This window comes from Triticum dicoccoides, chromosome 4B (genome assembly GCF_002162155.2).
Source record: "Triticum dicoccoides isolate Atlit2015 ecotype Zavitan chromosome 4B, WEW_v2.0, whole genome shotgun sequence".
NCBI classification, from domain to species: Eukaryota; Viridiplantae; Streptophyta; class Magnoliopsida; order Poales; family Poaceae; genus Triticum; species Triticum dicoccoides.
In genome coordinates this window covers 421,945,071-421,970,616 of record NC_041387.1, presented here as the reverse complement: position 1 = coordinate 421,970,616, position 25,546 = coordinate 421,945,071, and the positions used below count along the sequence as shown (strand labels likewise).

Genomic DNA, 25,546 nt, shown 5'->3' with positions numbered 1-25,546 from the left:
TTATCTTAGCCATAAAATTCAAAAAGAGTTGATTTCTCTTATGGCTGGTGACATTACAAATTCTATTCTCAAGATTGTCAAAGTGGCCAAATATTTCTCGGTTATCCTAGATTGTACCCCGGATGTGAGTCATCAAGAACAAATGAGTTTGTTGGTTCGATGTGTTCATATGTCTGATGGAAAAATACAAATTATGGAGTACTTCCTTGCTTTTTTGGTAGTGGAGGACACATCTGGTTTGGGAATTTTCAAGGTATTGGTTGATTCTATGAAGTCCTTTGATCTTAATATTGATGATATTAGGGGCCAAGGTTATGACAATGGATCCAACATGAAAGGAAAATACAAGGGGGTGCAAAGTCGGTTGCTTGAGGTAAATCCAAGAGCTTTGTATATGCCATGTGCTTGCCACAGTCTTAATCTTACCCTTTGTGATATGGCTAAATCTTGTGGTAGAGCTGTTTATTTTTTTGGAATTGTGCAACGAATATATGTATTATTCAGTGGTTCTACAAAAAGATGGAAAGTTTTTGTTAGCCATGTGACAGATTTGACTGTGACATCTTTGAGCAATACTCGTTGGGAGAGTCGTATCAAAAGTGTTAAAGCAATCAGATTTCAAGCTCCTAACATAAGATCAGCTTTACTTGAGTTAAGTGAAGATAGTGGTACCGAACCAAAGGATAGGAGTGATGCTAAAAATTTGTTTCATGTGCTTGGTAGCTATGAGTTCATACTTGGCATGGTCATTTGGCATGACATTCTATTTGCTGTAGATTCGGTAAGCAGGAAGTTGCAATCACCATCCATGTGCATTGAGACCGCCTTAAAGCAAATAGATGGTATGAGGACTTATTTTGACACTTATAGAGATGAAGGGTTTGATTCTAGTGTGATCATTGCCAAAGAAATCGCAGCTGAAATGGGTGTAGAACCATCATTTCCAGTAAAGCGCCGTGTTTCTAGGAAGAAACAATTTGATGAAGATGACAGTGATGAAGCGATATTGGAACCTGAGAAGGATTTTAAAGTCAATTATTTCTTGATTATGGTTGATAAGGCGGCCACCTCACTGAAAATTAGATTTGACGAACTTGAGTCATTCAAAAATATATTTGGATTTTTAATGAGTTCAACGGCCTTGAAGTCATTGGACCATTCTGAACTTAAAGACAGTTGTACAAAATTTGCAAGTGCTTTCTCTTCGGGTGGTTCATCTGATGTTGATTTAAATGATCTGATTTCTGAGTTAATTGTTATGCAGTCAACTTTGCCCGATAGAACAATGTCTGCTATGGAGATTTTTGAGTTTGTGAGGGAAGCAGATTGTTATCCAAATATTGCTATTGCATACCGGATTTTCTTTATTATGCCTGTTACTGTGGCATCAGCTGAAAGAAGTTTTTCGAAGTTGAAATTGTTGAAGAACTACTTGAGATCTACAATGTCGCAAGAGAGGTTAAATAGCTTGGCAACTTTATGCATCGAGAAAAATTTGCTTGATGAAATTGATATTGATCCTATTGTTAGTGATTTTGCATCTCAGAATGTTAGCAGAAAATTTTGAAGATAATATGTAATACATTATGTGATATGCACAATCATTTTGTATGCACTTAATTATTTTCTTTGATACAAATTATATGTACATATGATGATTATTAATTAGTCATTTATACTAAGGACCCCGAATTCTAGTTTCGCCCCGGGCGGCCCTGGTTGGATGCATACGCACTGGGGGTCACATGAAGACAGCGAGGATGGACATCGATCGATATCTAGCACAAAATACGAAGAGAAAACTACAAGTGGCCGCAGCCGCAGTTGGGGGTCAACGAGCACGCCGCTCCAACTCAGCAAACACTTTGACCTTTGCTAGCGAGCTAGTACACTAGTAGTCCAAGCACAGCCTTTCATTTCAATAGACAAAACCCGGCCGAGCTGGCCACGAATCCTACCATTATCATACCATGGTACCACCGTGGACGGCATCGGATTGGATCAGGTCCTCGCTTAAATCCAATCGGATGTCACGGACAAAACCCAGACCAACAATAGTATACTCGTCTCTAGCACTGCAGCAGCCTGTCAGTCGAGCTGAATCAAACCGGAGTCCCCAGAACACACATGCCGGCCTGACCAGTAAGCAATAGCCATATCAGACGGACATGATAATACGTATCTCGAATATAAAAGGGAAAACCCACGGCACCTCCATGTGTTGAAAACACAGTACACAAGAAGAATACAAGCGGGGTTGCCAAAGTTTTCAACTCCGGGTGTGGAATCTGACCACACATCGCCCCCCCTTGTCCCTCAAACCATTTACTCCGCTTATACATGGCGCCAAGTTGGGGTTTTAAATCATTTCACACAGCACCGCAGCAAGGAGCACCGCCGTGGAGTTCACCTGAAACCCAATAATTTTTTGGGCGACCCCGCCCAATTAATAACGCTACTGCTACAGCCGGAGCGTTCGGCCTTTTTTTTTTTTTTTTTTTTTTGCGGGTGGAGCGTTCGGCCTTTGCGTTGGTATGGAACGTTTTCACGTCTTGACAAAACTGGTGGTTGCGCCTGTCAATTTTGCGGTGCCGCGCTCATCCGTCGGAGCTCAAATCCAAGGAAGAAAAAATGGTCAAAATTTGCTCGTTTCCATCGGGCGATGCGTAGATGCTGGTATGGTTTGGGCGGTCGTACGTGCTGTAGTTTGTAGACTATTGTGCTGTGCACGCTTGAAATACAGCAACACAAGTGTACATCAGTACGTATAGCTGGCCGCACGTGTAAACTCACACTGTGGAGGCCTGTTGGATTGTTGTGCCGCCGCGCCTGAAGCTTGGAACGACAACTCGCTGTCCGACGAAAGAAAGAGAGAGCCCTGCGTGCATGTGTTTATTGAGCATCGTGTGCGGATCTTTCTCGAGCGAAGCGATCGACCGGGAGTTTGGGATTTTGTGGGTGATGATTTCGCGCAGAGGACTTCGGTACTCGAACCGAGGAACTCAGGGAAGAGTCGGTGATTCTGACATGTACATGTACCGAACGTTTCCGCTTAGGATGACCCAAAACATCCCAACAACGAGCCCCTGAACTAGATCGCTCGGTTTTGCGCAAAGTCAACTTTTGGTATCAGCTTCGTCGACCGACTGATAGGTACAGTAAAATCCATTGGCACAAGTAATCTCGTCTTGGTTTTTGATATGGACGTCCATGCAACAGCAAAAGATAAATACTACTCCCTCCGATCCTAAATATTTATCTTTTTAGAAATTTCAAATAAACAATCACATACGGATGGATATAGACATATTTTAGAGTGTGGATTCACTCATTTTGCACCGTATGTATTCACTTATTGAAATATCTAGAAAGACAAATATTTAGGAACGGAGGGAGTAAGTATTAGGACATGGTAGGAGACATTTTCGTCGACTACGAAGACGTTTGTGATGACTTCGTTAATCTCAAGACAATGTGCCGGCTCAGTCTTTTAAAGGTGCTCATACGAGTAAAGTATGCGTGTGTTCATACGAATGCATATGCATATGTACGAGCGTCTGCATTAATACAAACATGGTTTCTAGCCATACACATTTACGTTACAAACCACTTGCAACAACAACAAAAACCACTAAGTTGTTTTTAAAAGCATTGTATTGCTGTCGGCAAAATCCATTGTCTTTTTCTAGAAAATTAGTAAAATTGCACGCATGTACATAATGCCTCCTGAGCACCTCTAGGCACTGTGACAAGTCTAAAACTTGAAGGATGGGCAGGCTCAACCACAAGGAAACTAATCAACCATGATTGTAGACACTCCACGTCATGAATTTGGTGGTGTTTTGTTGTAGATCAACTTTCTTTTTTACCTGTAAACCGTAGAACAATCATTCTACGGCGTTATATTAAGCCAAAATAGAGAGTACAAGTACAAGCCTCCAGGAGGCCAAGGAGAAAAAAAGTCAACCTACACCTTCTCTAGGCAAAGAACCAATCATTTTACAGATTATTATTGATCCAGAGCTTGAAACTGTCAATATGCTTTTCTTTGATCTTGAATTGAAGCAGATTCAGATCCTGCTGAAGGAAATATCTCCAGCCTCGAAGTGTTTGCTGCAGGCTTCTAAAAACTTTTTCATTTCTTTGGGTTCAAATGTTCCAACATCCAAGAATTATAATTTCCGAGGAAAATTTCTTGGGTAGATGCTCTGATGCAAGGAGAAGTTCTTCATGAAGTTATGTGCCTCTTTTCTTTCCAGGAATTAGTGAATTCCAACAGTCCTGAGCAAAAGTGCAGTCCCACAGAAGATGCATTACAGTCTCTTCCGCACTCTGCCTACAGTTTGGGCAATGAGGGTCATCTAGGTGCATTCCTTTCCTTTGAAGCAAGGCTCTAGTGTTTATTCTCTCATGCGCAGCTAACCAGAAGAAAATCTTGTGTCTCAGTCTATTTTTACTTTTCCAAATCATCTTGAAAATTGGGTGCTCCTCTGAGATTGGGATCAAGCTGTTGTAGACTCTGATGGAGGAGAATTTGGCCTTCCCTTCATGGCTCCATTGATCATTTGCAGAATTTGTCAACCATGGGAAAAGATTATCCAGCTGCAGAAGTTGATTAAAGGCTTGATTTGATAATGGTAGTTGGAAGTTGTTTGTACTATCATCGGCCTCATGATAATGCCGAACAGAGATAGAATGATTTGTGGAGAAGGAATGGAGCTGTGGGAATTGGATGTATAGTGGCTCACCCATCCACTTGTCTTGCCACAATAAAGTAGTTGCACCTGAGATAACCTTACATTCCATGATATTCTTAAAATCACCCAGAAGAGAGATGTGAGCTTTCCACTAGAAGGACCTAACCCTAGCATCAGTTGGTGGCCCATGTTGATAATGCTTTTCCCAAATCAGATTAACCCAAGGAATATCTGCCATATTTAGGAACTTATATAATTTTTTCATGAGAAGTCCCTTATTGTGGGTTGCAATATCTAGAATGCCAAGTCATCCGTGCATTTTGGGTTTGCAAACTTTCTGCCGGGAAATAAGTGATGTGCCCCCATCCTCCATACCATATTTTCTCCAAAAGAACCGACTGAGGAATTTGTTAAGCTGCTCAATGACTCCTGCTGGCAGAGCCAGTGTACTCATGTAGAAAATTGGCAGTGAAGCAAAGACTGACTTAATCAGAAGCAATCTACCATCATAAGATAAAAGTGTTGAGCATCCAGACAGCCTTCTGTCAATCCTCTGCAATATAAGGCAGAAATCTTCTATTTTAGGTTTTGATGTGCTCATTGGAAGGGCTAGATAGGTGAAAGGAAAGCTTCCATGCTTGCAACCAAGTAGTGACAGCAGAGTGGGCAGTTCATCTTCGGGCACATTGATTGGAACCATGATAGATTTCTCATAATTCACCTTGAGACCAGTGAAAGCAGTGAAGTGCAGAAGGAGGTTTTTAATATGAGCGAGTTGCACTGACTGGGCAGGTAAGACAAGGATGATATCATCTGCATATTGGATTACTAGGAATTCAGGACAGGCTTGACTAGGGATTGGAGGTTTGATAAGGTTATTTCTCATGGCTTCATTCAGAATGGATTGGAGGATGCCTGCTGCCAGAACAAATAAGAGGGAGGATAAAGGATCACCTTTCTTACTCCTTTCTTATAGAAGAAAACTTTTTCTGGCACACCATTTAGAAGAACAGAGGAACTACCAGAGGAGAAGATCATGTTCATCCAGTTGATCCATTTGTCACCAAAGCCTCCTGCTTTTAGAATAGCAATAATTTTTTTATGCTCAATTAGGTCAAATGCCTTTTCAAAGCTTAGAATGTTGGTTATTGATCTATTGGATTAATAATATCATTTTTAAGAAATGCCATCACCTTCAGTTTCCATATTACCAGGCCAAGTCCCGCCTATGCGATTTGCGGAAAAAGGCTCTCAAGATATTGAAATGTTTTTCCTGTAAAAAAGAAGAGACATTGAAATGTTTATAAACAATGTAAATGTAGGAGAACAAATTGTGGGTTGATGTGTTTTTTTTATGAAAATGATTCAGATCTATTATTAAAATTCAGCAGAAGTACAAAGCATCTTGAACATAATAAAAATTACTACTGCCGCTACTGCCGCTAGAACGAGCCGCCAACGCGCCACTGTCGCCGCTCTCCTACCGGAGCCGGCTTGACCCTGTCGATGACAGCTGGAAAGTTTTTGTGCACGTGCCCCTAAGGATCAGCGCCTTGGACCCGCAGTCGTCGCTCCCCTACCGGAGCCGGCTTGACCTTGTCGACGACAGACAGAAAGTCTTTATACACATGCCCCTAAGGACCAGCGCCCTGAAGCCGCAATCGTTGCCGTTGAATCCTTGCATAGATCTGAAGCACCTTTGATGAAGCGACATGCCAATGCAGTCTAATGAATGTTGAACAATTTTAGTACGTATATATAGCTTGGTTTGGTAAAGTACGTACTCCCTCTATGAACGTAAAGTAATATAAGTTGTTTTAGATCACTACTTTATAGTGATACAAAAGGTCTTGTATTACTTTACAGAGGAGTATTATCCAGCAAAAGGAAAATAGTGATGTTTTTGTGACGTCCAAACTGAAGTAAAAAAATTCATGTTTTACTGAATAAGGATTATATTATGTAAAATTTCACAGAGTTCATGTAGGCTGGCTCCTTTGTTCCACAATCGATACAGAGACCGGGAATATTTACCCCTCTTTTTGGAGAAGGAAAAAAAAACGCAAAATATCTACGGTCGAACAGGCAGTAGTATACCTGAAAAAAAAAAGAAAAAAGAAGAGGCAGTAGTATTCCCTCCCTTTCTACACAGGAAGCAGAGCTGTTGACGGGAAAAGAAAACGCCCCCGCGTCGCTCCCGTGCGAGCGACACGGGCGGACTCTGCAGCCCTAGCCGCCGCCGCCAGTATCCCAGCCACCCCTCTCCGCCGCCGCCGGAGGACGCCGCAAGGCGAAGCCTCGCGGCCGACGGCGGCGGCGGGGGACCTTGCTCGTGGCGCTGGGGGGCACTCGGCACGGCGGGTCGTCTCCCGGTTATCTGCGCGTTGCCGTGGCGCTGGTGTCCGGATCCGCCCGATCTGATGCATCCGGCTCTGGCTGCCATGGTCTTCGCTGGTGAGGGCCTGGATCTGAGGCGACGGCCACGCTGGTGCGGACGGCGCTCCTTCGGCGGCGGGGAGTGCTCGTCGGTGAGGTAGGCCGGATCCCCTCGGCTGCGCGGGCAGCGAGGTTCCGGTGGGCGCTGGTCATGGCACGGGAGGCCCCGGGCTCCCCTCGTCAGATCGGAGGCGATCTGGTCCGCTCGTGATGCATGACCTCCGGCCGGCCTGGATCTCCGGCGTGCACGCGCCTGCTGATGTTGTTGCTGGTTCGGAGGTGGCGGCAGGGTGCTTGGCCGGGGGAAACCCTTGGCCGCCGGTGGCGGTCACGACGTCGATGGCGTCCCGGACGGCATACCCTCCTTGGTGGCGGCGCCGAGGCTAAACCTCCCCTGACTCCCCCCTTCCCCTGCGCCCGTGTGAAAACCCTAGCCCCGGTGGCTAAGCGGCGGCGGTGCCACAGCGTCGTCACCTTCTTGAAGGCGCCGATTTGGGCATGGGGATGCTGGGCGAGCTTGTCTGGTTCCTGGTGGCGGCCCGTCTGATCTACCGCGTCGCAGCTCCGGGCAGTGTCTCGTGGCTGCGGTGCTTCTTTTCCGGCCGTGTCTCCGATGGGGACCTCGCCCTTCCTCACCTTGTACATGTCGTGGTGGAGCGGTACTTCATCTCATTCATTGATGGCAGCGAAGATCGGCGGCATGGCGCTGTGGAGGCTCGCCGCCCGATGCGCGGAGATGGACTCGCGCAGGCGGAGGTAGTTGTCTGGCGTCATGGTGACGTCGATGGCGGAGTGGCCTACACAAGGTAGAAGACTCAATATATTCTGAAGATGGACCTGTGGAAGATGGCTGCGACGACACAAGAGTGTGTCTGACCGGATCGTGCCCCAGACCCGGTATGTGGCTCGGCTGGGGCTTCCGGGTTTTGATGTTAGGTTTAGGTGAGTGGTTTGGGTAGTGGCCCAACTAGCATCCCTTCATCATATGGGTAAGAGCAGCGGCATATGTTGCCGAGATGGTGGATTCAGGAATATTGTCTGTAATACTTTATAAGGTCCTCGAGAATAATTAATAAAGTGGTCGTATGCATCTCCCAGATGCAGAGGCCGGGGGTCATCTTCATTTTCAAAAAAAAAAGGAAGCAGAGCTGTCTACTCCTGGCTGGCAAAAACGAGATCACCCTGGCTGTCACCCAAAAGCGAAGAGAAGAGAAGGGAGGAGAAGTGAAGAGGTCCACAGCGCGAGCGCGTGGCCATCGTGGGGAGGAATTCTCTCTCTGCAGCGCGAGTGCGAGTGAGCTAGTAGCAGCACTTGAAATGTAGGCGAGTCAATTAGTCAAACTCCCACGACTTCAAATCCGTGTACGCGAGGGAGCGCGAGCCGGTTTAATTTTAGCTGCGTGGCCAATTAGCCCGGTAAATATCCCACCACGCCCTCATCTATCCCTAATAAAGCACGATTAATTGTACCCCAAACTTTTGGCTTTGAAACATAAAATAAGCCAGGCCTAAACTAATCTCCGTATTTGCGGCGTGCTCCCCCACATGCTTCTTCCCAAGTCCACCAGCGCTCCCCCACCTCCTGCTTCCCTCGCCGCCCGTCTATATAAGCTTCCTCATTCCTCTCCCGCCCAATCCATCACACGCACCCCGCGCATACTCTTCGCTTCTCCTCTCTTCTCCCCGCAGCACAGCAGCACTACCTCCGGCCGTCTCAAGCAAACCAAACCAAAATCTCCCGAGTTGTCTCGCTCGCCTGATCAATCCTTGGCGTTGCCAGCTTCATCTGGAGGCGAGGAGGCGGACGATTTGAACGTACCCATGGATATGGCGCACGAGAGGGACTCGAGCAGCGAGGAGGAGGTGATGGCCGGCGACCTCCGCCGCGGGCCGTGGACGGTGGAGGAGGACATCCTGCTCGTCAACTACATCGCCGCGCACGGCGAGGGCCGCTGGAACTCGCTCGCCCGATCAGCAGGTAGGATAATTGCACTGCACAGTCCGATCCATGCATGCATGCTGGTCTTTCTTTCAAGTGCCAGCTACTCCGTAGTAGATTGGTTGCTTGCATCATTTTGTTTCCGCGAGACGTGAGGCTTAGATATTTCTAGTAGTACGTATATCATGGAGGGGGAAGCAACGAACCTGTCGCTCTGCATCACCATGCTAATATATGGAAACAGATAGCTACGAACCTACTGCCTGATTTGTCTAGCAGCCGCCCAACTATAGTGAATGAGAGAGATAGAGGGAGGGGGGAAGAAGAATTTTTAGTGGTTAGCATTATTCCCAGCCATAGGGATATTTATTTACTAATCTCTCCTCCATTACATCACCCGTCTCGTCACATACATGCTCGCATCGCATCCGCATAAGTAATCAGCAAGTTGGCGAATCTATATTCATTAGTAGCTAGCACTGATGTGATGTTCCATTCATTCCATTCCATGTGATTAATCTTGCCTTGCGTTTGCGTACCAGGTCTGAAGCGCACCGGCAAGAGCTGCCGCCTCAGGTGGCTCAACTACCTCCGCCCCGACCTCCGCCGCGGCAGCATCACGCCGCAGGAGCAGCTGCTCATCCTCGAGCTGCACTCGCGGTGGGGCAATCGCTGGTCCAAGATCGCGCAGCACCTCCCCGGCCGCACCGACAACGAGATCAAGAACTACTGGCGCACGCGCGTGCAGAAGCACGCCAAGCAGCTCAAGTGCGACGTCAACAGCCAGCAGTTCAAGGACGTCATGCGCTACCTCTGGATGCCCCGCCTCGTCGAGCGCATCCAGGCCGAGGCGGTGCAGACAGCCGCTGACACGCCCCTGTCGTGGCAACACGGCGCGGACGACGCTCTCTACGAGTCACCGGAGCTCCCTGTCGATGCGTGCTGGCCAGCGGAGTACGCCGCCGTGGCCGGCGGGCAGCTGCCCAACGCCTCGGTCGCGGAGCTGTCGAGCACTACTACCGCCGGCTCTTCCTCGCCGTCCACCACGGACTCTGGCGCCGGCGCCCAGCCCAGCTGGCCTGCAGCGGTTGACGGTGCCGAGTGGTTCACCACCGCCTGCGACGCCTCCAGCGCCGCCGCCACCATGTGCGACACGGACCAGCTGATCCAGCAGCAGCAGCAGCAGGCACCGTCCCAGCTGGCGGGAGCGTGGACGTCCGAGCCGCTGCCGAGCCTTGGGTTCCCCGAGCTGGGCGTCGCGGACTTCGAGATCGGCAGCTTGGACGTGGACAGCATCTGGAGCATGGACGACTTGTGGTACACGCAGCCGCAGTTCGTGTGAAAAGTCAATACGGTGGCATGGAAATCCACAGCCGCGACGGTGCCCGCGGGGCGGCGTGCGGCCTCCGGGGACGCGTAGCAGATCCAGCGGAGGAAAACGGATTAGAAGAAGGAGAGGAACCACCTGGGACTGGGAGGATTAAAACAAGATTAATTTACCCTGCACGTGAAGATCTCCCCGTCTTCTGCTCCAGTTCTGTGCCGTCTTCCCTCCCGTGTTAATTTATTATTACTACGTACAAGGGTAAAAAGGTACGTAAAAGTGTAGCAGAAGCAGATGATCTAGTGTTAGCTGTGCCGCCGTAAATTATGTGAGGTTCTGTTTAATCTTACTCATTCTTTCTGAGTGATTACTACATAGTATAAGTATAAAGGACGAAGTATATGAAGTGAACTGTTGATAGGAATTGTATTTCTAGAAGTGGTAATAAAAGCAATGCTCCGACGTCAAGTCATGGTTAAATTCGTACTGCGAGCATAGCATTCCGCCCATTTCTCGCCGCTAATTGTGATCCTCGCGCACTTGAATTCCAAGTGACGAGAAGTTTTTTCTCCTTTTCTTTTTGGCTGCGGTTGTTTGCTATGATTACGATGACGGCGACCGCGCTGGGTCGATAGATTTGTTTATGCCGACATGGATGTTTTATACCAGAAATTCAGTACGAGCGGTGCCGTTACATCAGCGCCAACAGTTCCCAGATGTGATCTGCATGGCCGCTGCATTACACGTGTTGTCCTCGTAACAACTCTTCCGTCGTGTTCACATTCACTAGAGAGCGGATTGAGTAGCAAAGCAGAGCTCATCTGATGAATCCAAGTGCATGCCGGGCAGATATGCTTTAAAATTTCAGCACTAACCATACGGCACGCGCGTGATCAGGTGACGAGTTACTCCAGTTACAGTCACTAACACACACTTGCATGATGCGGCTGCGCAATGGGCCGGGCCCTGCCTTCGTACGGGCAACCAGAAAAGAAAACCAAGTGCACGATATTTTCCGTATTTTCACACTGCATTTCCTTTCTTTTCTGAAAAGGAAAAAAAATCTGTCTAAAAGGCAACTCCTGGGAAAAGCTCCCCGCGCGCGATTGTCTTTTTTTTTGAAACAAGGCAAAAGACTTGCCATTTCATTAATTAAGAAGAAGGTTTAGACATAAGCCGTAAAACGGCAGAAACAAAGGAGAGACTACTCTCGCGACATAAGATTACTCAGGTGGCTCGCTCCAGCCAACGACCAAAGGCGGGCCTCCTCTTTGATTTTCGCGACAATGATAGTGGTCGGGGTGGCCGTGTTGCGGAAGATTCTTGCATTGCGCTCCTTCCAAATTTCCCACGAGACAAGCATCATAACGGAGGCAGTGGCCTTCTTGATGTGGCCTCCAGAGTTGATCGTCTTGAGCCACCAGTCCTGGACAGAGATCTCCTGACGCCAAGCCGTCGTCGATTGGCCATGAATGCCAAGCCAAGCGATGATATCGTTCCAAACTCGGGCACTATATCTGCACTGGAAGAGAATGTGAGGAGCTGACTCCTGAACCTGCTTGCAAAGGGGGCAGAGGCCACAATTCGGCCATCCCCGCCGTTGCAACCGATCAGCCGTCCACACACGATTTTGGATGATCAACCAAGAAAAAAATTTGCATTTTGGTGGAGCCCAAGTCTTCCATATCGTGGTAGAGGTCGGGCTGAGAACTTGTCCTGCAAACTGCGCCATGTAAGCAGTGGCCGCCGAATATTCATTGGTGGAGGTGAATTTCCAATGTATGGTGTCCTCTCTATCCAGGCTGAGAGTAACATCCTGAAGCATTCCCCAAAGGTTGGTGAACTCCTGGATATGGGCCAAAGAGAGGCCCTGAGAAGCGTCGATCTGACTGACCCAGAAGTGGTTATGAAGCGCTTTGCTGACCGAACACGCCTTCCTCTTAGATATCTCAAAGATCTTGGGCGCGACGTCTTTTGGTCTGAGACCATTAAGCCATGACGATTCCCAGAATTTTGCCTTTTTACCATCACCAATGGTCACACTCATGAACGTCGCAAAGAGATCTCTGTCAGCATTGCTACAGGGTGTCTCCATTCCAGCCCAAGTTTTGGGGGGGTCAGCCCACTCGAACCAAAGCCAGCGGAGTCGAAGGGCGGTGGCAAAATTTTGGAGGTTTAGCACACCCAGGCTGCCGAAAATCTTGGGTTTGCAAACAAGCTTCCAGTTAACCTTACATTTGCCTCCAGACACCTTATCGCAGCCTGCCCATAAATAGGCACGTCTCAGGCTATCGATTTTCTTCCGCACCTCGACCGGGATATCAAGGGGTGTTAGATGGTAGATTGCTATGGTCGTGAGAACCGCTTTTACCAAAATGATGCGTCCAGGGGCCGCCACGTGCATGGCCGACCAAGGTGGAAGCTTGCCCGCAATCTTGTCCTCGAGGTATTGGAAATGGATGCGTTTTAGCCTCGTGACCGACAGAGGAAGACCAAGGTACCGCATAGGGAAAGAGGTCTGGACGGCAGGGAAAGCCTGGAGGATGCCATCGAGGTCGAGGTTGGCACACCGAATGGGCGCAACCAAACTTTTGTTGCAATTGGTAACAAGTCTGGTGACCTCACCAAATGAGCTCAGCGTCGAGGCTAGAAACTGGATGTCCTCTTTGATAGGTGCAACGAAGATGGCAGCATCATCGGCATACAGGGATGCCCGAATCGGATTTCCATGCAGTGGGCGGAGGTCGCCTTGTTCGGTGGCCTTTGCGAGAATGCGGTGGAGAGGGTCGATGGCGAGGACAAAGAGCAAGGGGGATAGAGCATCTCCCTGCCGAAGCCCACGACCATGCTTGATAGGATCACCCGCGATACCATTAAGGAGCACCCTGGAAGAGGCCGTGGAAAGAAGCGCTGAAATCCAGTCACAGAAACGACTTGGGAAATGATGGTGCCGTAATAAGTCCATGAGGTAGTCCCATCGTACCGAATCGAAGGCTTTTTTGATGTCAAGCTTGAATAACAGGGTCGGAGATTTGGTACGGTGAAATCGACGGGCCAAGCTGCGGACATACATGAAGTTATCATGAATACTTCTTTTCTTAATAAAAGCACTCTGCGTGTTGGAAACTAGCTCGGGCATGTGAGGGGCCAATTGAGTGGCCATCATTTTCGCGATAATCTTAGCAACTGCATGAATCAAACTTATTGGTCGGAAGTCAGAGATGTCCTCCGCTCCATCCTTTTTAGGGATGAGGGAAATGTTGGCTGAGTTGAGCCAGTGAAGATTGTTGACTTGGAGATTGGAGAAACTGTTGACAACAAGCATGATCTCAGGTTTAATGATGTCCCAACATTCCTTGAAGAAGACTCCCGTGAAACCGTCAGGGCCCGGAGCTTTGTCCCCTGGAAGTTTGTTGATCGCAGCCCGGACCTCCTCCTCGGTGAAAAGGGCACCCAGGTCAGAGAGGTCACAAGTCGATGGCGGGATGCAGCCCCAATTGAAGTCCTCGGAGCGCGGGAGGCCCTTCCCAATGGCTTTTGAAAAGTGTCTCTGGATAATGTACTTCTTGTGATCATGACTGGTGACCCAACCGTTGTTGTGCTTAAGGCGGTGGATAAAGTTTTTCCTTCGTCGATGGTTGATACGGATGTGAAAGAAACGGGTATTCGCATCCCCCTCTTTGAGAAGCTTAACTCTCGAACATTGTCTTTTCCTGGCTCGCTCAAGAACCGCCAAGGCCACCACCTTCTTTTTGAGGTCCTTCCTCAGATTCCATTCAGCCAAGCTGAGTGTCCTGGACTCTTGAGCCACGTCGAGGTGGAGGATGATCTCGAGGGCCATGTGGAGCTGCACTTTGTGATTCGAGAAGATGGATTTGCTCCAACGCCTGAGGCACTGGCCTGTTCTTTTCAGCTTGTGAAAGAGCACTTGATAGGGCTCGGAGTGGCTTGTGCCCTTGCTTTAAGCATCTTGGACAATTCTCTTGAAGTTGGGCAACTTCGTCCAGAAATTTTCAAAACAGAAAGTGTTGGGTTGTCTTGGTCCCTTGTCGCTAGCCAAAAGCAGCGGGCAGTGATCGGAGAGCGAGGATGAGAGAGCATGAAGGATGTGAGAGCCAAATTCTACGTCCCAGTCATCATTGCAGAAGAAGGAATCTAACTTGCTCATGGTCGGGTTAGCTTGCTCATTGCTCCAAGTGAACTTTCTGTTCTGGAGGTGGATCTCCTTTAGCTCACAGGAGTTGAGGGCATTTCGGAAGCGCACAAGACGAGAGCGGTCTACGTTTGTGCGGTTTTTGTCTCTTGCACGGTAGATTTGATTGAAATCACCCGTAACCAGCCATCGTGTACCCTGTTGTGGTTTGAGGCTAACGAGCTCTTGGAAAAAAGCATCTTTAAGGTTGCTTCTAGTAGGACCATAAACCGAAGTGAGTTTGAAAGAAACAAGGTTGCTGACAATAGTGATGTTAGCAAAGATGCTGAAGGTGCCCAAGAAAATATTATCCACCTTAATGAAGTCTTCGTTCCAGAGAATGAGGATACCTCCTCTGGTTCCATCCGCTGGCCGCTCAGCATAGCTTTTGAGTCGTTGGCCACCCAAAAAAGCAGCCACGAAAGGATCAACCGCTGCCAGCTTCATTTCCTGAAGGCAAACAAGGTTGCAAGAAGTAGCAGTGATTGTCTCATGAACGGTAGTGCGCCGATTCGGACAGTTAAGACCACGAACATTCCAATTTAGGATGGAAAGGTTTTCATTCATTGGAAGACCGGGCTACATCAGAGGTAACATAGAGCAGAAACAAGAGCCTTTCCAGGGCTACAGCAGGTGGTAGCTGAAGTACAGAGCTACAAACAGGCCTATCTAGAGCATCAACAAGTGGTGAACTAATCATAGAAAGTGGGGTACATCAGTAGCTAAACGTAGTAGCAGCATCAGGCCGACGTCGCGTCCTCTCTTCCTTGGCCTTGAAGATCCAGCCCAGCTCCTCCTCCGTGATCAAGCAAAGCATCTTCCACCGCAGTGGCGAGGTCGCAGTCAAGCCTGAAGAGCGCCCGAAGCGCCGCAACAGCCAAGTCAGGGAGCTGTCCATGAAAGAGAGCCACATATTTGGCAATGGCAGCCTCAGTAACCATCTCCGCCTCATCCACCACACCCAAGCGTTGGCAGAGAAGCCTTTCCGCCATCAAAGCAATCGACATGTCTCTGTTCTTCGCTTGTAGCCTTGGACTGCTTTGGATCAGGTTCAGTCCTGTGGCACCAGCCAGGGTCTTCCTCCGGGCAGTCGACGGCCTTGGCGGGGTGGAGTTGGGCGTCGGGAGGATGCCACTTGGACAAGGTACGAACAAGGGAGTGCTCATAGAGCCACTCTGAGCCGGTGCCACAGCCAGGGGGCTCTCCACTGCTTGGTCTTCATCATCCCCAACAGCAGCAGCATGAACATGGATAGGAGTGGCTGGACTTGGGGGCACCGAACCCGATCGCAGCCCCAAACGAGCAGGGGAGGCCCAGCCTGGTGGCGCATCAGGTGTCACAGGCGAGCCCAAGCACAGGGCTGCGCCACACAGCCAGGCAGAGAGCTTCGAGGAAGGTCGCAGCTCGATCACATCGCGGGAGGTCGTGCGTGGGGATGGTGGTGGTGATCTGCCCCTGGTGTCTTCAGTGCGCCGGATGCAGATAGCTTCGCAAGAGCGGGAACGCCGCTCTGGACACGTCGCGCGGTGTCGAGCCCTTCTACCAGAAGCGGGGATCACTGCTCCGTCAGGAAGGCGCTGAACCTTGGCGTGGTCGATCTTCCGGGCGTCCGGCAGGTCCCGCCGACGACCATGATCATAGCGGCCGCGGGAGTCGCGGTCATCTCGTCGCCGATCATCACGTGAGCCTCCTGCCCGCTCGTCCTCACGGCGAGGAGCCCTGGAGCGGCTCCGAAAGAGGCCACGCCAAGAGGAAGCCTTGCGGTCTTCACGCCTGCCACGCCCATCGCGGTCACCATCTCTGTCGCGGTCGTCGTCGTGGCGATCTCGGTCGTCGCGGTCCCGGCGTCGCTCACCCACCACCTGGCGGTCACGAGGGCGGGCCTCGCCGTCCACGATGCCATAGCGCCAGCTGAAGGGGGGGTGCGAGCAAAGGCGTCGAGGGATGCGGCCATCCGAGTCTGGCCGCGCGCGATTGTCGTGGCTGGGCCGACCTAGCAGAACGCACCACTCGCGAGCCAACGTCAGTTTCTACCGGCGATTTTTCAGCGGCGGCGTCGGTATTTTTTCTGCGTCCTACTCCTACGAGGGAGCACCGTTTGATTGTTGAATTGGTAAAAGGCGGAGAAACTCCCTAGACTATGGAAACGTGGGTTCGTTTAGTTTGTACTTCGTGCATCCTCCGCCGGTTTGTTGGAGAACGTCGTCGTTTGTGTTCTTAGTAGTACCCCTATCTGGCACTTGCATGATTTGATTTCGGTCGGTGCCTTTCTATCTTTTGCACGTTGATGACTTCTTTTTTAAATTTCTGACGTGTATTTATTTTTCTAGCATCTACCTCCATTCCTAAATACTTGTCTTTCTAAAGATTTCAACAAGTGACTACATACGAAGCAAAATGAGTGAATCTACATTCTAAAATATGTCTATATACATCCGTATATGGTAGTCCATTTAAAATCTCTAAAAAGACAAATATTTAGAAACAGAGCGAGTATCTAACATGCATGCATGTTTGTGACCACCAAAGCCCCCGCTCCTAGCCCGCCGGTGGCCACTCCGGCCCCGTTGTCCACGCATCATCATCTCTCGGTCTCCTACAACGACTACGCATGGCTTTGGCCGATCTCAACTTCGACGTTGGTCAGGATTTCACATCGGAGGTTTGGAAGAAGTGGGGGGTCCCGATCAACTTTGAAGCTGGCAAAGATCTAGAGGAATTCCTTCTGGTTGCGGAATTCAAAAGATCGCAACTCCGGCTAACAGAAGAATCTTTCTTCTCGGTTTCTTTGGGGGCCGAGCATCACTCTTCAAGGTGAAACGCCTACGGAACTGGTCCTTCAAATTTTCGGTCTCGTCTAAGGAAGTTGGGTTCTCGATTATCAAGGGAGGTAACATATCCACATCTTTACTCAATATCAACTTCCTTCTCTGGGGTAATGGTGGGCCTAATTCTTGCTGGGAAATGGATCAATATTTGCAAGAAAGGAGGATGAATGTACTCATATCTTTCGTAAGCATCCTAGTAAATCATATCTTCAGGCTCTTAGATCGCCTGTGATCTTCAAAGACCAGTCTCATACTGCTTCCAGATCACCCCCTCCACGCAATACGAATTCGGCATCAGATCAGAGCTTTCATTCATCTGGTTTGAATAACATTAATGATGCAGTTACTACAAGGAGGGTGGGATCATTGCACATTCAAACACAGGAGCAAAATGCGTTCTGCGTCTGATGTTTACTCAATGGTCATACTCGGCCCAGCTGCCCCAATCGCATTAAATGCCATTCTTGTAAACGCTGGGGCCATATCAAAAAGGACTGCTTCTCTTCGGCCCACCGCAGCCCACAGATCACTTCGAGCCCAACGGATCCCTTGGCGATTCAGTTTCCAAGGTAGACGGTCACTGTTCCCGCGATTGTGACAACCCAGGCTATCAATCAACCGACCAACCGGAGTCCTCCGGTTAATGCTATTACCCACTCTTCCCCGGAGAGTAGCCACCATCACCGGACCTCCCAAATCTCCATCGCACAAAAACTGCACGCCGCAGTTGTTCATCCCTCTCCTCCGCCACACAACCCCTCCCAATCTTCACCAGAGACAGCGACAATGGCCTCTTTCCCTTTCGATCCCACCACATTCCTCCCACCAAATCATCAGAGCATTCAGGTTGATGGGAGACCACCAAGGATTCGAGTTCTTACCGGAGCTGCTCAACCTACACATGAGGACTAGGTGATTGCCACGTTGTACCGATGCCAAATCTGCCAGTCGCGTTCAACACCATCAGAGAGGTACTTTCTAATTTTCTCACAGATAGGAGATTTGGGTTTTCTGATACTGAACCTTCCCATTTGGCCAAGCTTACATAAAGATGAATAGTGTCTTTGATAGAGATGCACTTGTATCCAACAGCCCACATCAGTTCACAGATGTCCATGTCATTTTCCAAAAACACAATCAGGGCCTGAACAGGAGAAACCTAGTTTGAATAGAGATGTGTGGATTCTGCTTTGTGGGTACCCTTTTGAAAGAAGGAATATTCAAGAGGTCAGTAATATTGTGAACAAATTTGGTAAGCTCCTCCTGTGGTACAGAGTTCGTAGTACCATAGCCAACCTCATGGTTCATGTTAGAGTGGAGGAACTTTCTGACATTCCAAACAGCATTGTCTTTGGGGAAGGAGATAGATTTCAGTCTGGTTCACTCACTATGCCTGTTGTCATTCTGCAACAACAAATTCTTGGGGCTGTCCCACCTGATGAAGACCCCATCCCACCTCATGGCAACCCACATCCAATCCCACCACAAGATGTCTACATCCAAATTAGCACAATCATTTCCTGGGGCCTTTGCAGCAACATGAGCATGATGACATACATCAACATGAAGCCAATGTTAACTTGCAGTTGGCTCTGAATAATGAGGGCAATAACCCTAATATGATGGATGCAGAGGATGCTGAGGAAGAAGAGGAAGTAAACTTATTAGGTTGGGGCCAGTGGGCCATGCGACATGAACTAATTGACCAAGAGCTTCATCAGGGAGAATTTTTAGCACTTAATGATATTATGGAGCCATTTGATGCAGAGGTCATGGCCGAAGGAGACAATGCTAACAGTAGCATTACCATTTCTGATGGCCCTTCTGATAATTCTGCTGGCACTGATGCCTCTGCCAATGGATCATTGGCGCCAATTCAGCTAGGGCTGCCAGATTTAAATGTGGCTATTGGACCTGTTGGGCCAGACCCATTTCTAGTTCATGCCCAACAACCAATCATTGAGGCAGCCGACATTCCCCCACCAGTACCAGATATGGAGTTGCATCCACCTGCTTTTCAGTATCTTCCCATAATGGATCCAAGCATTGAGATCATTATGCAAAAGGAAGAATCTGTTCATGTCAACAGAGAATTAGACCCCATGCAGCTGGAATATCAGTCATTCACCAAGACCTCTCTTCACCATCTAGAAGTTCCACAGGTTGAACCCAATACTACTAACACTGTTCAAACTGAAACTGTTTCTGCAGCTGAGGCAGACCCTCAAGACAATCAATTTCAGAACTTGGTCAGTGAGGCAAACACTAATGAAATTGAGGGGGAGACCTCATACCTCTCTGCTCCACCAGGTTTTCCTATCCCATCCTACTTTAATCATGCCCACACTGTCTAACCTACCATCATTCAGGAGCTTGATCAACATTTAAGTGCAGATGCTCCATCCAAGATGCAGTCAAGATACAAGAGACTAAAAGAGAAACTTTTAACAGATCCTACTTAAAGAACTTCTGTCCAAAGAGAATTAGTAAGTTTGGTTATCTTCCCTCCATTGGAGCATCAGGTGGTATTTTAGTGGCCTGGAATGACCAGGTCTTTGATGGGCAAGTTATCCACAGAAACAATTATGCCATCACTTTGCAGTTCACATCCAAACATAATAATGATCAATGTGTGCTCACTAATGTTTATGGACCTTGTGAGCATCAAGAAAGATAGCTTTTCATTGACTGGCTAAAAAATTTCCATATGAAAGATGAAGTCAATTGGATCCTTCTGGGAGACTTTAACTATATTAGATACCCACATAATAGAAGTAGAGCTAGAGGAAATTTAGATGATATGCTCAGTTTTAATGAAGCCGTTAGTCCACGGGCATTGGTTGAAATCCCACTGAAAGGAAGGAAATATACTTGGAGTAACATGCAAGAAGCACCCCTGCTGGAGAAACTAGACTGGTGCTTCACATCTGAAGCTTGGACCCTGAAATACCCAGCCACGTTTTCCTATCCTTTGGCTAAGACTACTTCTGATCATGTGCCCATCAATATAAAAATTGGCTCCTCCATACCCAGAACAGAAATCTTTAGATTTGAAAATTTCTGGTTGCAGCACTCTCAGTTTAAAGATGTGGTCAAATCTATTTGGACTCAACAAGTGGATGAAAGAGACAGTGCTAAGATCATTGCTGCTAAATTCAAGAGGCTTAGGAAGGGACTTAAGATTTGGTCCAAGCAATTATCTGATCTCAAGAAAATCATTGCTGATACCAACTTCATGATCCTATGTTATGATTACTTTGAGGACTACAGAGCTCTGTCAAGTGAAGAATCTAATGGAAGGGAAATACTCAAGAATCACAAGCTTTGCTTTTGGAACACCAAAGGATTTATTGGAAACAAAGAGCTACAATCAGACAGATTCAGATGGGAGAGGCTAACACAAGATACTTTCAAGCCAAAGCTACAATTAAATTCAGTAGTATTTCCATGCTCCAAGATGAATCTGGACAGGAACACTATGAACACCGGGCCAAAGCTGCTATTTTATATAGAGCTTTTAAAGAGAGATTGGGCACCAGTTCACCAACAGAAAACCCTCTCCAATTGGATAGCATACTCAACTCTATTGGAGATCTATCTGACCTAGAGGCCCCATTCAGCAAGGAAGAAATTGATAAGGTCATTAGTCAAATGCCTTCTGAGAAATCGCCTGGGCCAGATGGGTTTAATGCAGCTTTCCTCAAACACTGTTGGGACATCATTGCTCTTGATTTCTATCAGCTCCTTCAGGATTTCCACTCTGGCACTGTCAATATTCAGAGCATTAATTACTCCTTCATCACATTGATTCCCAAAGTTGATGCTGCTTCAAGACCTGCTGATTGCAGACCCATTTCACTACTCTGCTGCACTCTTAAAATTATCACCAAGCTCTTGGCAAACAGACTTCAAAAAGTGATCCTCAGAATGGTGCATATCAATCAATATGGGTTCCTTAACAATATGTGCATCCAGGACTGTCTTGCTTGGTCATATGAATACATCCATCAGTGCTTCCATAGCAAAAAAGAACTGGTCCTACTAAAACTTGGTTTTGAAAAGGCATTTGACATGTTAAATCATGAAACCATCATCCAAATTATGCAGGCCAAGGGGTTTGGGCCCAGATGGATCCAGTGGATAAAATTTATTTATGGAACTAGTTTTTCCTCTGTGCTACTGAATGGGGTACTAGGCAAACAATTTTTGTGCAAGAAGGGAGTCAGGCAAGGTGATCCCCTTTCACCACTTATATTTGTGATTGCTGCATATGTGTTACAAACCATGATGAATGAGGCTATGCATAACAACATGATCCATTCTCCTCTGGTTCACCAGTCTTGTCCGGATTACCCTATCATTCAGTATGCGGATGACACCATCTTAGTAGCAAATGCTAATAGAAGGTAACTTGAGCATATTAAGAATTTGCTACTCCACTATGCATCATACACTGGACTCAAGGTCAATTATTCCAAATCAACCCTCATTTCAATCAACACTCCCATAGAGAAGATGACAGAGCTGTCTCACCTTCTAGGATGCAACATTGGGACTCTGCCACACAAATACCTGGGCTTGCCACTCTGCTACACCAAACCCAAAGTTGAAGATTATATGCCCATGGTAAAGAGAATTGAAAATAGACTGTTGAGTTGCTCCACTCTCCTATCCACTGGGGACAAACTTACTCTTATCAAGTCAGTATTCTCCAGCATGCCTATATTCTTCATGCGCACTCTCTGGATCCCCAAGACAGCAATCAAGCAAATCAACACATATCTCATGAATTGCTTCTGGCGCAAATATGGAACACAGGAGAGAGGATCAGTGTTGATTTTATGGGATCAAGTGTGTAAACCGAAAGCTCAAGGTGGACTTGGGGTCTTAGATGTCCATTTGCATAATCAAGCCTTGCTCATGAAATTCCTTCATAAATTTTTGACAAAGAAAACACCCCATGGGTGAAAATCATATGGGAAGCATATTATCAAGACTCCCTGCTTGGAGATAGGCTGGTTGGGTCCTTTTGGTGGAACGACATCATGAAAACTCTGCACACCTACAAGCAACATGCCATTTGCAAACCAGGTCAAGGAGATACTACTCTCTTCTAGCAGGATAAATGGATGGGAGAGCCGCTGCAATTTCAATTTACTGAGCTCTTTTCATTTGTCATCAATACAAAGATCACACTGAAGCAAGTCATGGAGCAGCAAGAACTCAGCCACATCCTCCATAGACCACTTTCTCTCCAAGCTTTCAACCAGTTCAAATCCCTTCAGACCCACATTCAGAGCATCCCTCCATTTGTTGAACAAGATAAATGGTGCTACACTTGGCCTAGGCCGCAATACTCTTCGATGAGAATGTACAAGAACATCTGTGCAAAAAATGAAGTCCACTCCATCTTTAAGCAGATTTGGAAAACCTCATGTAGGCCCAGGCACAAGATCTTCTTCTGCTATTACTGCATGACAGGGTTAGCACAAGGAACCTCCTTCAATGCAGAAATATGTTCCTTCCTTACTATTCATGTGCCTTGTGTGCGGAAGGATCTGATGAAACACTCATCCACCTATTCTGGAACTGCTCTTTCTCACTGACTTGCTGGACTAGCATAGTGCCTACAAAGCATAGAGGGATATCTACATATGATGAAGTTGTGCTGACCATGGTTGAGCTACCTAAAGATATTGCTATGGAGATCATAATTATGGGAAGCTGGAGTACTTGGATGGTTAGGAATGATAAGATTTTCAGACATGCCGCACCACACATAAACTCATGTAAGTTCTACCTCAAGGAAGGATTACAGATAGTTCGGCTCAGATCAAAGGAACACAAAGCAGCATAGATTGATAGTTGGATAGATCAGAACTTATAATTATTTCTCATGTTTCCTAGAAAGGGCATTGGATGATTTCCCTTTTTTGTATTTGTTGTAAAAATTTTATTATTATTATACTTGGAAATATCGTAGAACAATTGTTCTACGGTCCAGGCTTCAAAAAAAAATCTATTTAGCATGCATGGTTGCTCAGGTGGCATGGTTGCATGTATACAGTAGTTCACAAATTGTAACTTATGACCATATGCATGACTTGATGATGTGGCATAGTTGCATGAAGAGAAAAAAATAGGTAATGGATTGCAACAATATAAGAATAGAGGATGCCAGATACCTAGCCATCTTATAACGTACGATTAGTCCGCAGGGAACAGTTTGCCTATCAAATCACCCCTAAAAAAGTTCTTCCTATCGAATGAACATGTTCAATCTAGGGCGTCTTTTTAGAGAAATCTGGGGTGGGGTTGAACGGACGATCCCTTCGCCCCAGGCCCCCACATTAACCACTCTAATCCCCCATTATAGCCTCCAATTGGACAAAAAACAGTTTTTCTCAACACTTCTATCAAGACTTAAAGAACTAGTGTTTGGAACACAACTTGAATAGCTGAACAAAATCCAACAAAATTGCCCATGACGTACAAAAAGGTAATTTGCAATCTGGTGAGCCATCAAAATGCAAGGCGTAAGAAGAAAAAAATGGAACTTTTTTTGGCCACGTGACTACATTACACCCATTTTACTAAAAAAAGTGTCCCAATTTTTTATAACAAATGAAAATTACAAAAAAATTGCCATTCGAGTTGACCAAACTATTTTACGATTTTCCATGATGTTACTTTTTTACAATTTAAAGTTTAACAACATTTTTATTTCTAAAAAAGCATGGGAAATATATTTTAGCAACAACTCTGATAATGCTCACATGGAAAATTTCTGGAAATGCATGGCAAAAAATGATGTTCAGAAATTGACATGGCAAAAATTACAATGGAAAAAAATAGAATGAACGATACAAACAAAATTTATGAACAACAAATTGTCATGCGTGATTCATATTAAAATTTTCCATGGTATTTAATGAAAATTTCCATTTGTTGTATGAGAAATTTGCCATGTATGTAAAATAACACAAATTATGAACAAAACTCCCATAGGATATGCATATTGAAATTTGCCATGTTGTTTAATTTAAAATTTCCATGGGAAACTAGAATGAACAGTGCAAACACAAGTTATAAAGATAATTGCCATGTAGATTCATATTAAAATTTATCATATGTTTTTATGAATTAAAATTGCCATGTTTTGTCTGAGAAATTTGCCGTGTGGTAAAGTGACACAAATTATGAACAAAATTCCCATGACATATGCATATTAAAATTTGTGATGAAGTATTAATTAAAATTGTCATGTACATATTCATATAGTAAAAATTGCTATGATCCAGAAACAAAATTTACCATGCTCCATGAACTTAAATTGTCATGGTTCCAAAGAAATAAGTAATTTTTTGCCATTGTTGCAAAAGAAAAGAATTTGTCATGATCCATAAACTCCATTTGCCATGCTTCATGAACCTACATTGCCATGATCCCATAAAAATTAATTCTTTTGCCATGTTGCAAGTAAAAGAAAATTTGCCATGCCATTTTGAAGAAAAGAGTTTGCCATGGAATCTTACAGTGACCTGACAAAGTTTAGAAGAAAACAAATGATCTATGGGTCATGACAAATGCATAAAATGCTTTGGAAAAAATGTTCTCTGGTTCACGGCAAATATAGGGAAAACAAACTACAAAGGTGAAAATGGCAAAAAAATGATAAAAAATCCATATATGTCATGGAAAGTTTTGGGAGGAATGCATTGGTGACACAACAAAAGTATAGATGCCACGGTGTGTGCAATTAACTTGCCTGTGTTTGCCATCGTATGTATAAGAAAATACATCATCAATTTTTGATGAATTTTTCTGGACTAATTTGCCATGGACATAAGTTGTCATGCTAAAAGTAACGGATTTGCCATGCCCTAACTTGAGCTTATTTGCCATAGTTTTTCCCATGACAAGAACAGGAATTTGCCACGACAATTTTTTTTTACACAATTTTCCATGTACGCTAATAGTAACAATTTGCCATAAGCTAAGTTGAGTATTTGCCATGATTTGTTTTTCCCATGGCCAAAAACATGAAGTACAGCCAATACGTAAATATATGATTTTGCCAATTGAACAAGTACATGTACAAAAGACAAAAACAGGAATTTGCAATGTGTG

The 25,546-nt window shown here is 46.4% G+C and overlaps 1 protein-coding gene across 1 annotated transcript; it reads left to right on the top strand.

The window, feature by feature from the left end:
• Nucleotides 1–8,794: 8,794 nt before the first annotated feature.
• Nucleotides 8,795–10,845, top strand: LOC119293706 (transcription factor MYB2-like). The gene is made up of 2 exons (XM_037572083.1): nt 8,795–9,111; nt 9,615–10,845. Exons 1-2 carry the CDS (start codon nt 8,955–8,957, stop codon nt 10,412–10,414), a joined length of 957 nt encoding a protein of 318 aa, XP_037427980.1. The 5' UTR covers nt 8,795–8,954; the 3' UTR covers nt 10,415–10,845.
• Nucleotides 10,846–25,546: the final 14,701 nt, after the last annotated feature.

Bases quoted from the DNA above. Each gene is read 5' to 3' on its own strand.
- LOC119293706 (XM_037572083.1), top strand. From the start codon at position 8,955: ATGGATATGGCGCACGAGAGGGACTCGAGCAGCGAGGAGGAGGTGATG. The intron at 9,112-9,614 runs GTAGGATAATTG...TTTGCGTACCAG, and splicing joins CTCGCTCGCCCGATCAGCAG to GTCTGAAGCGCACCGGCAAG.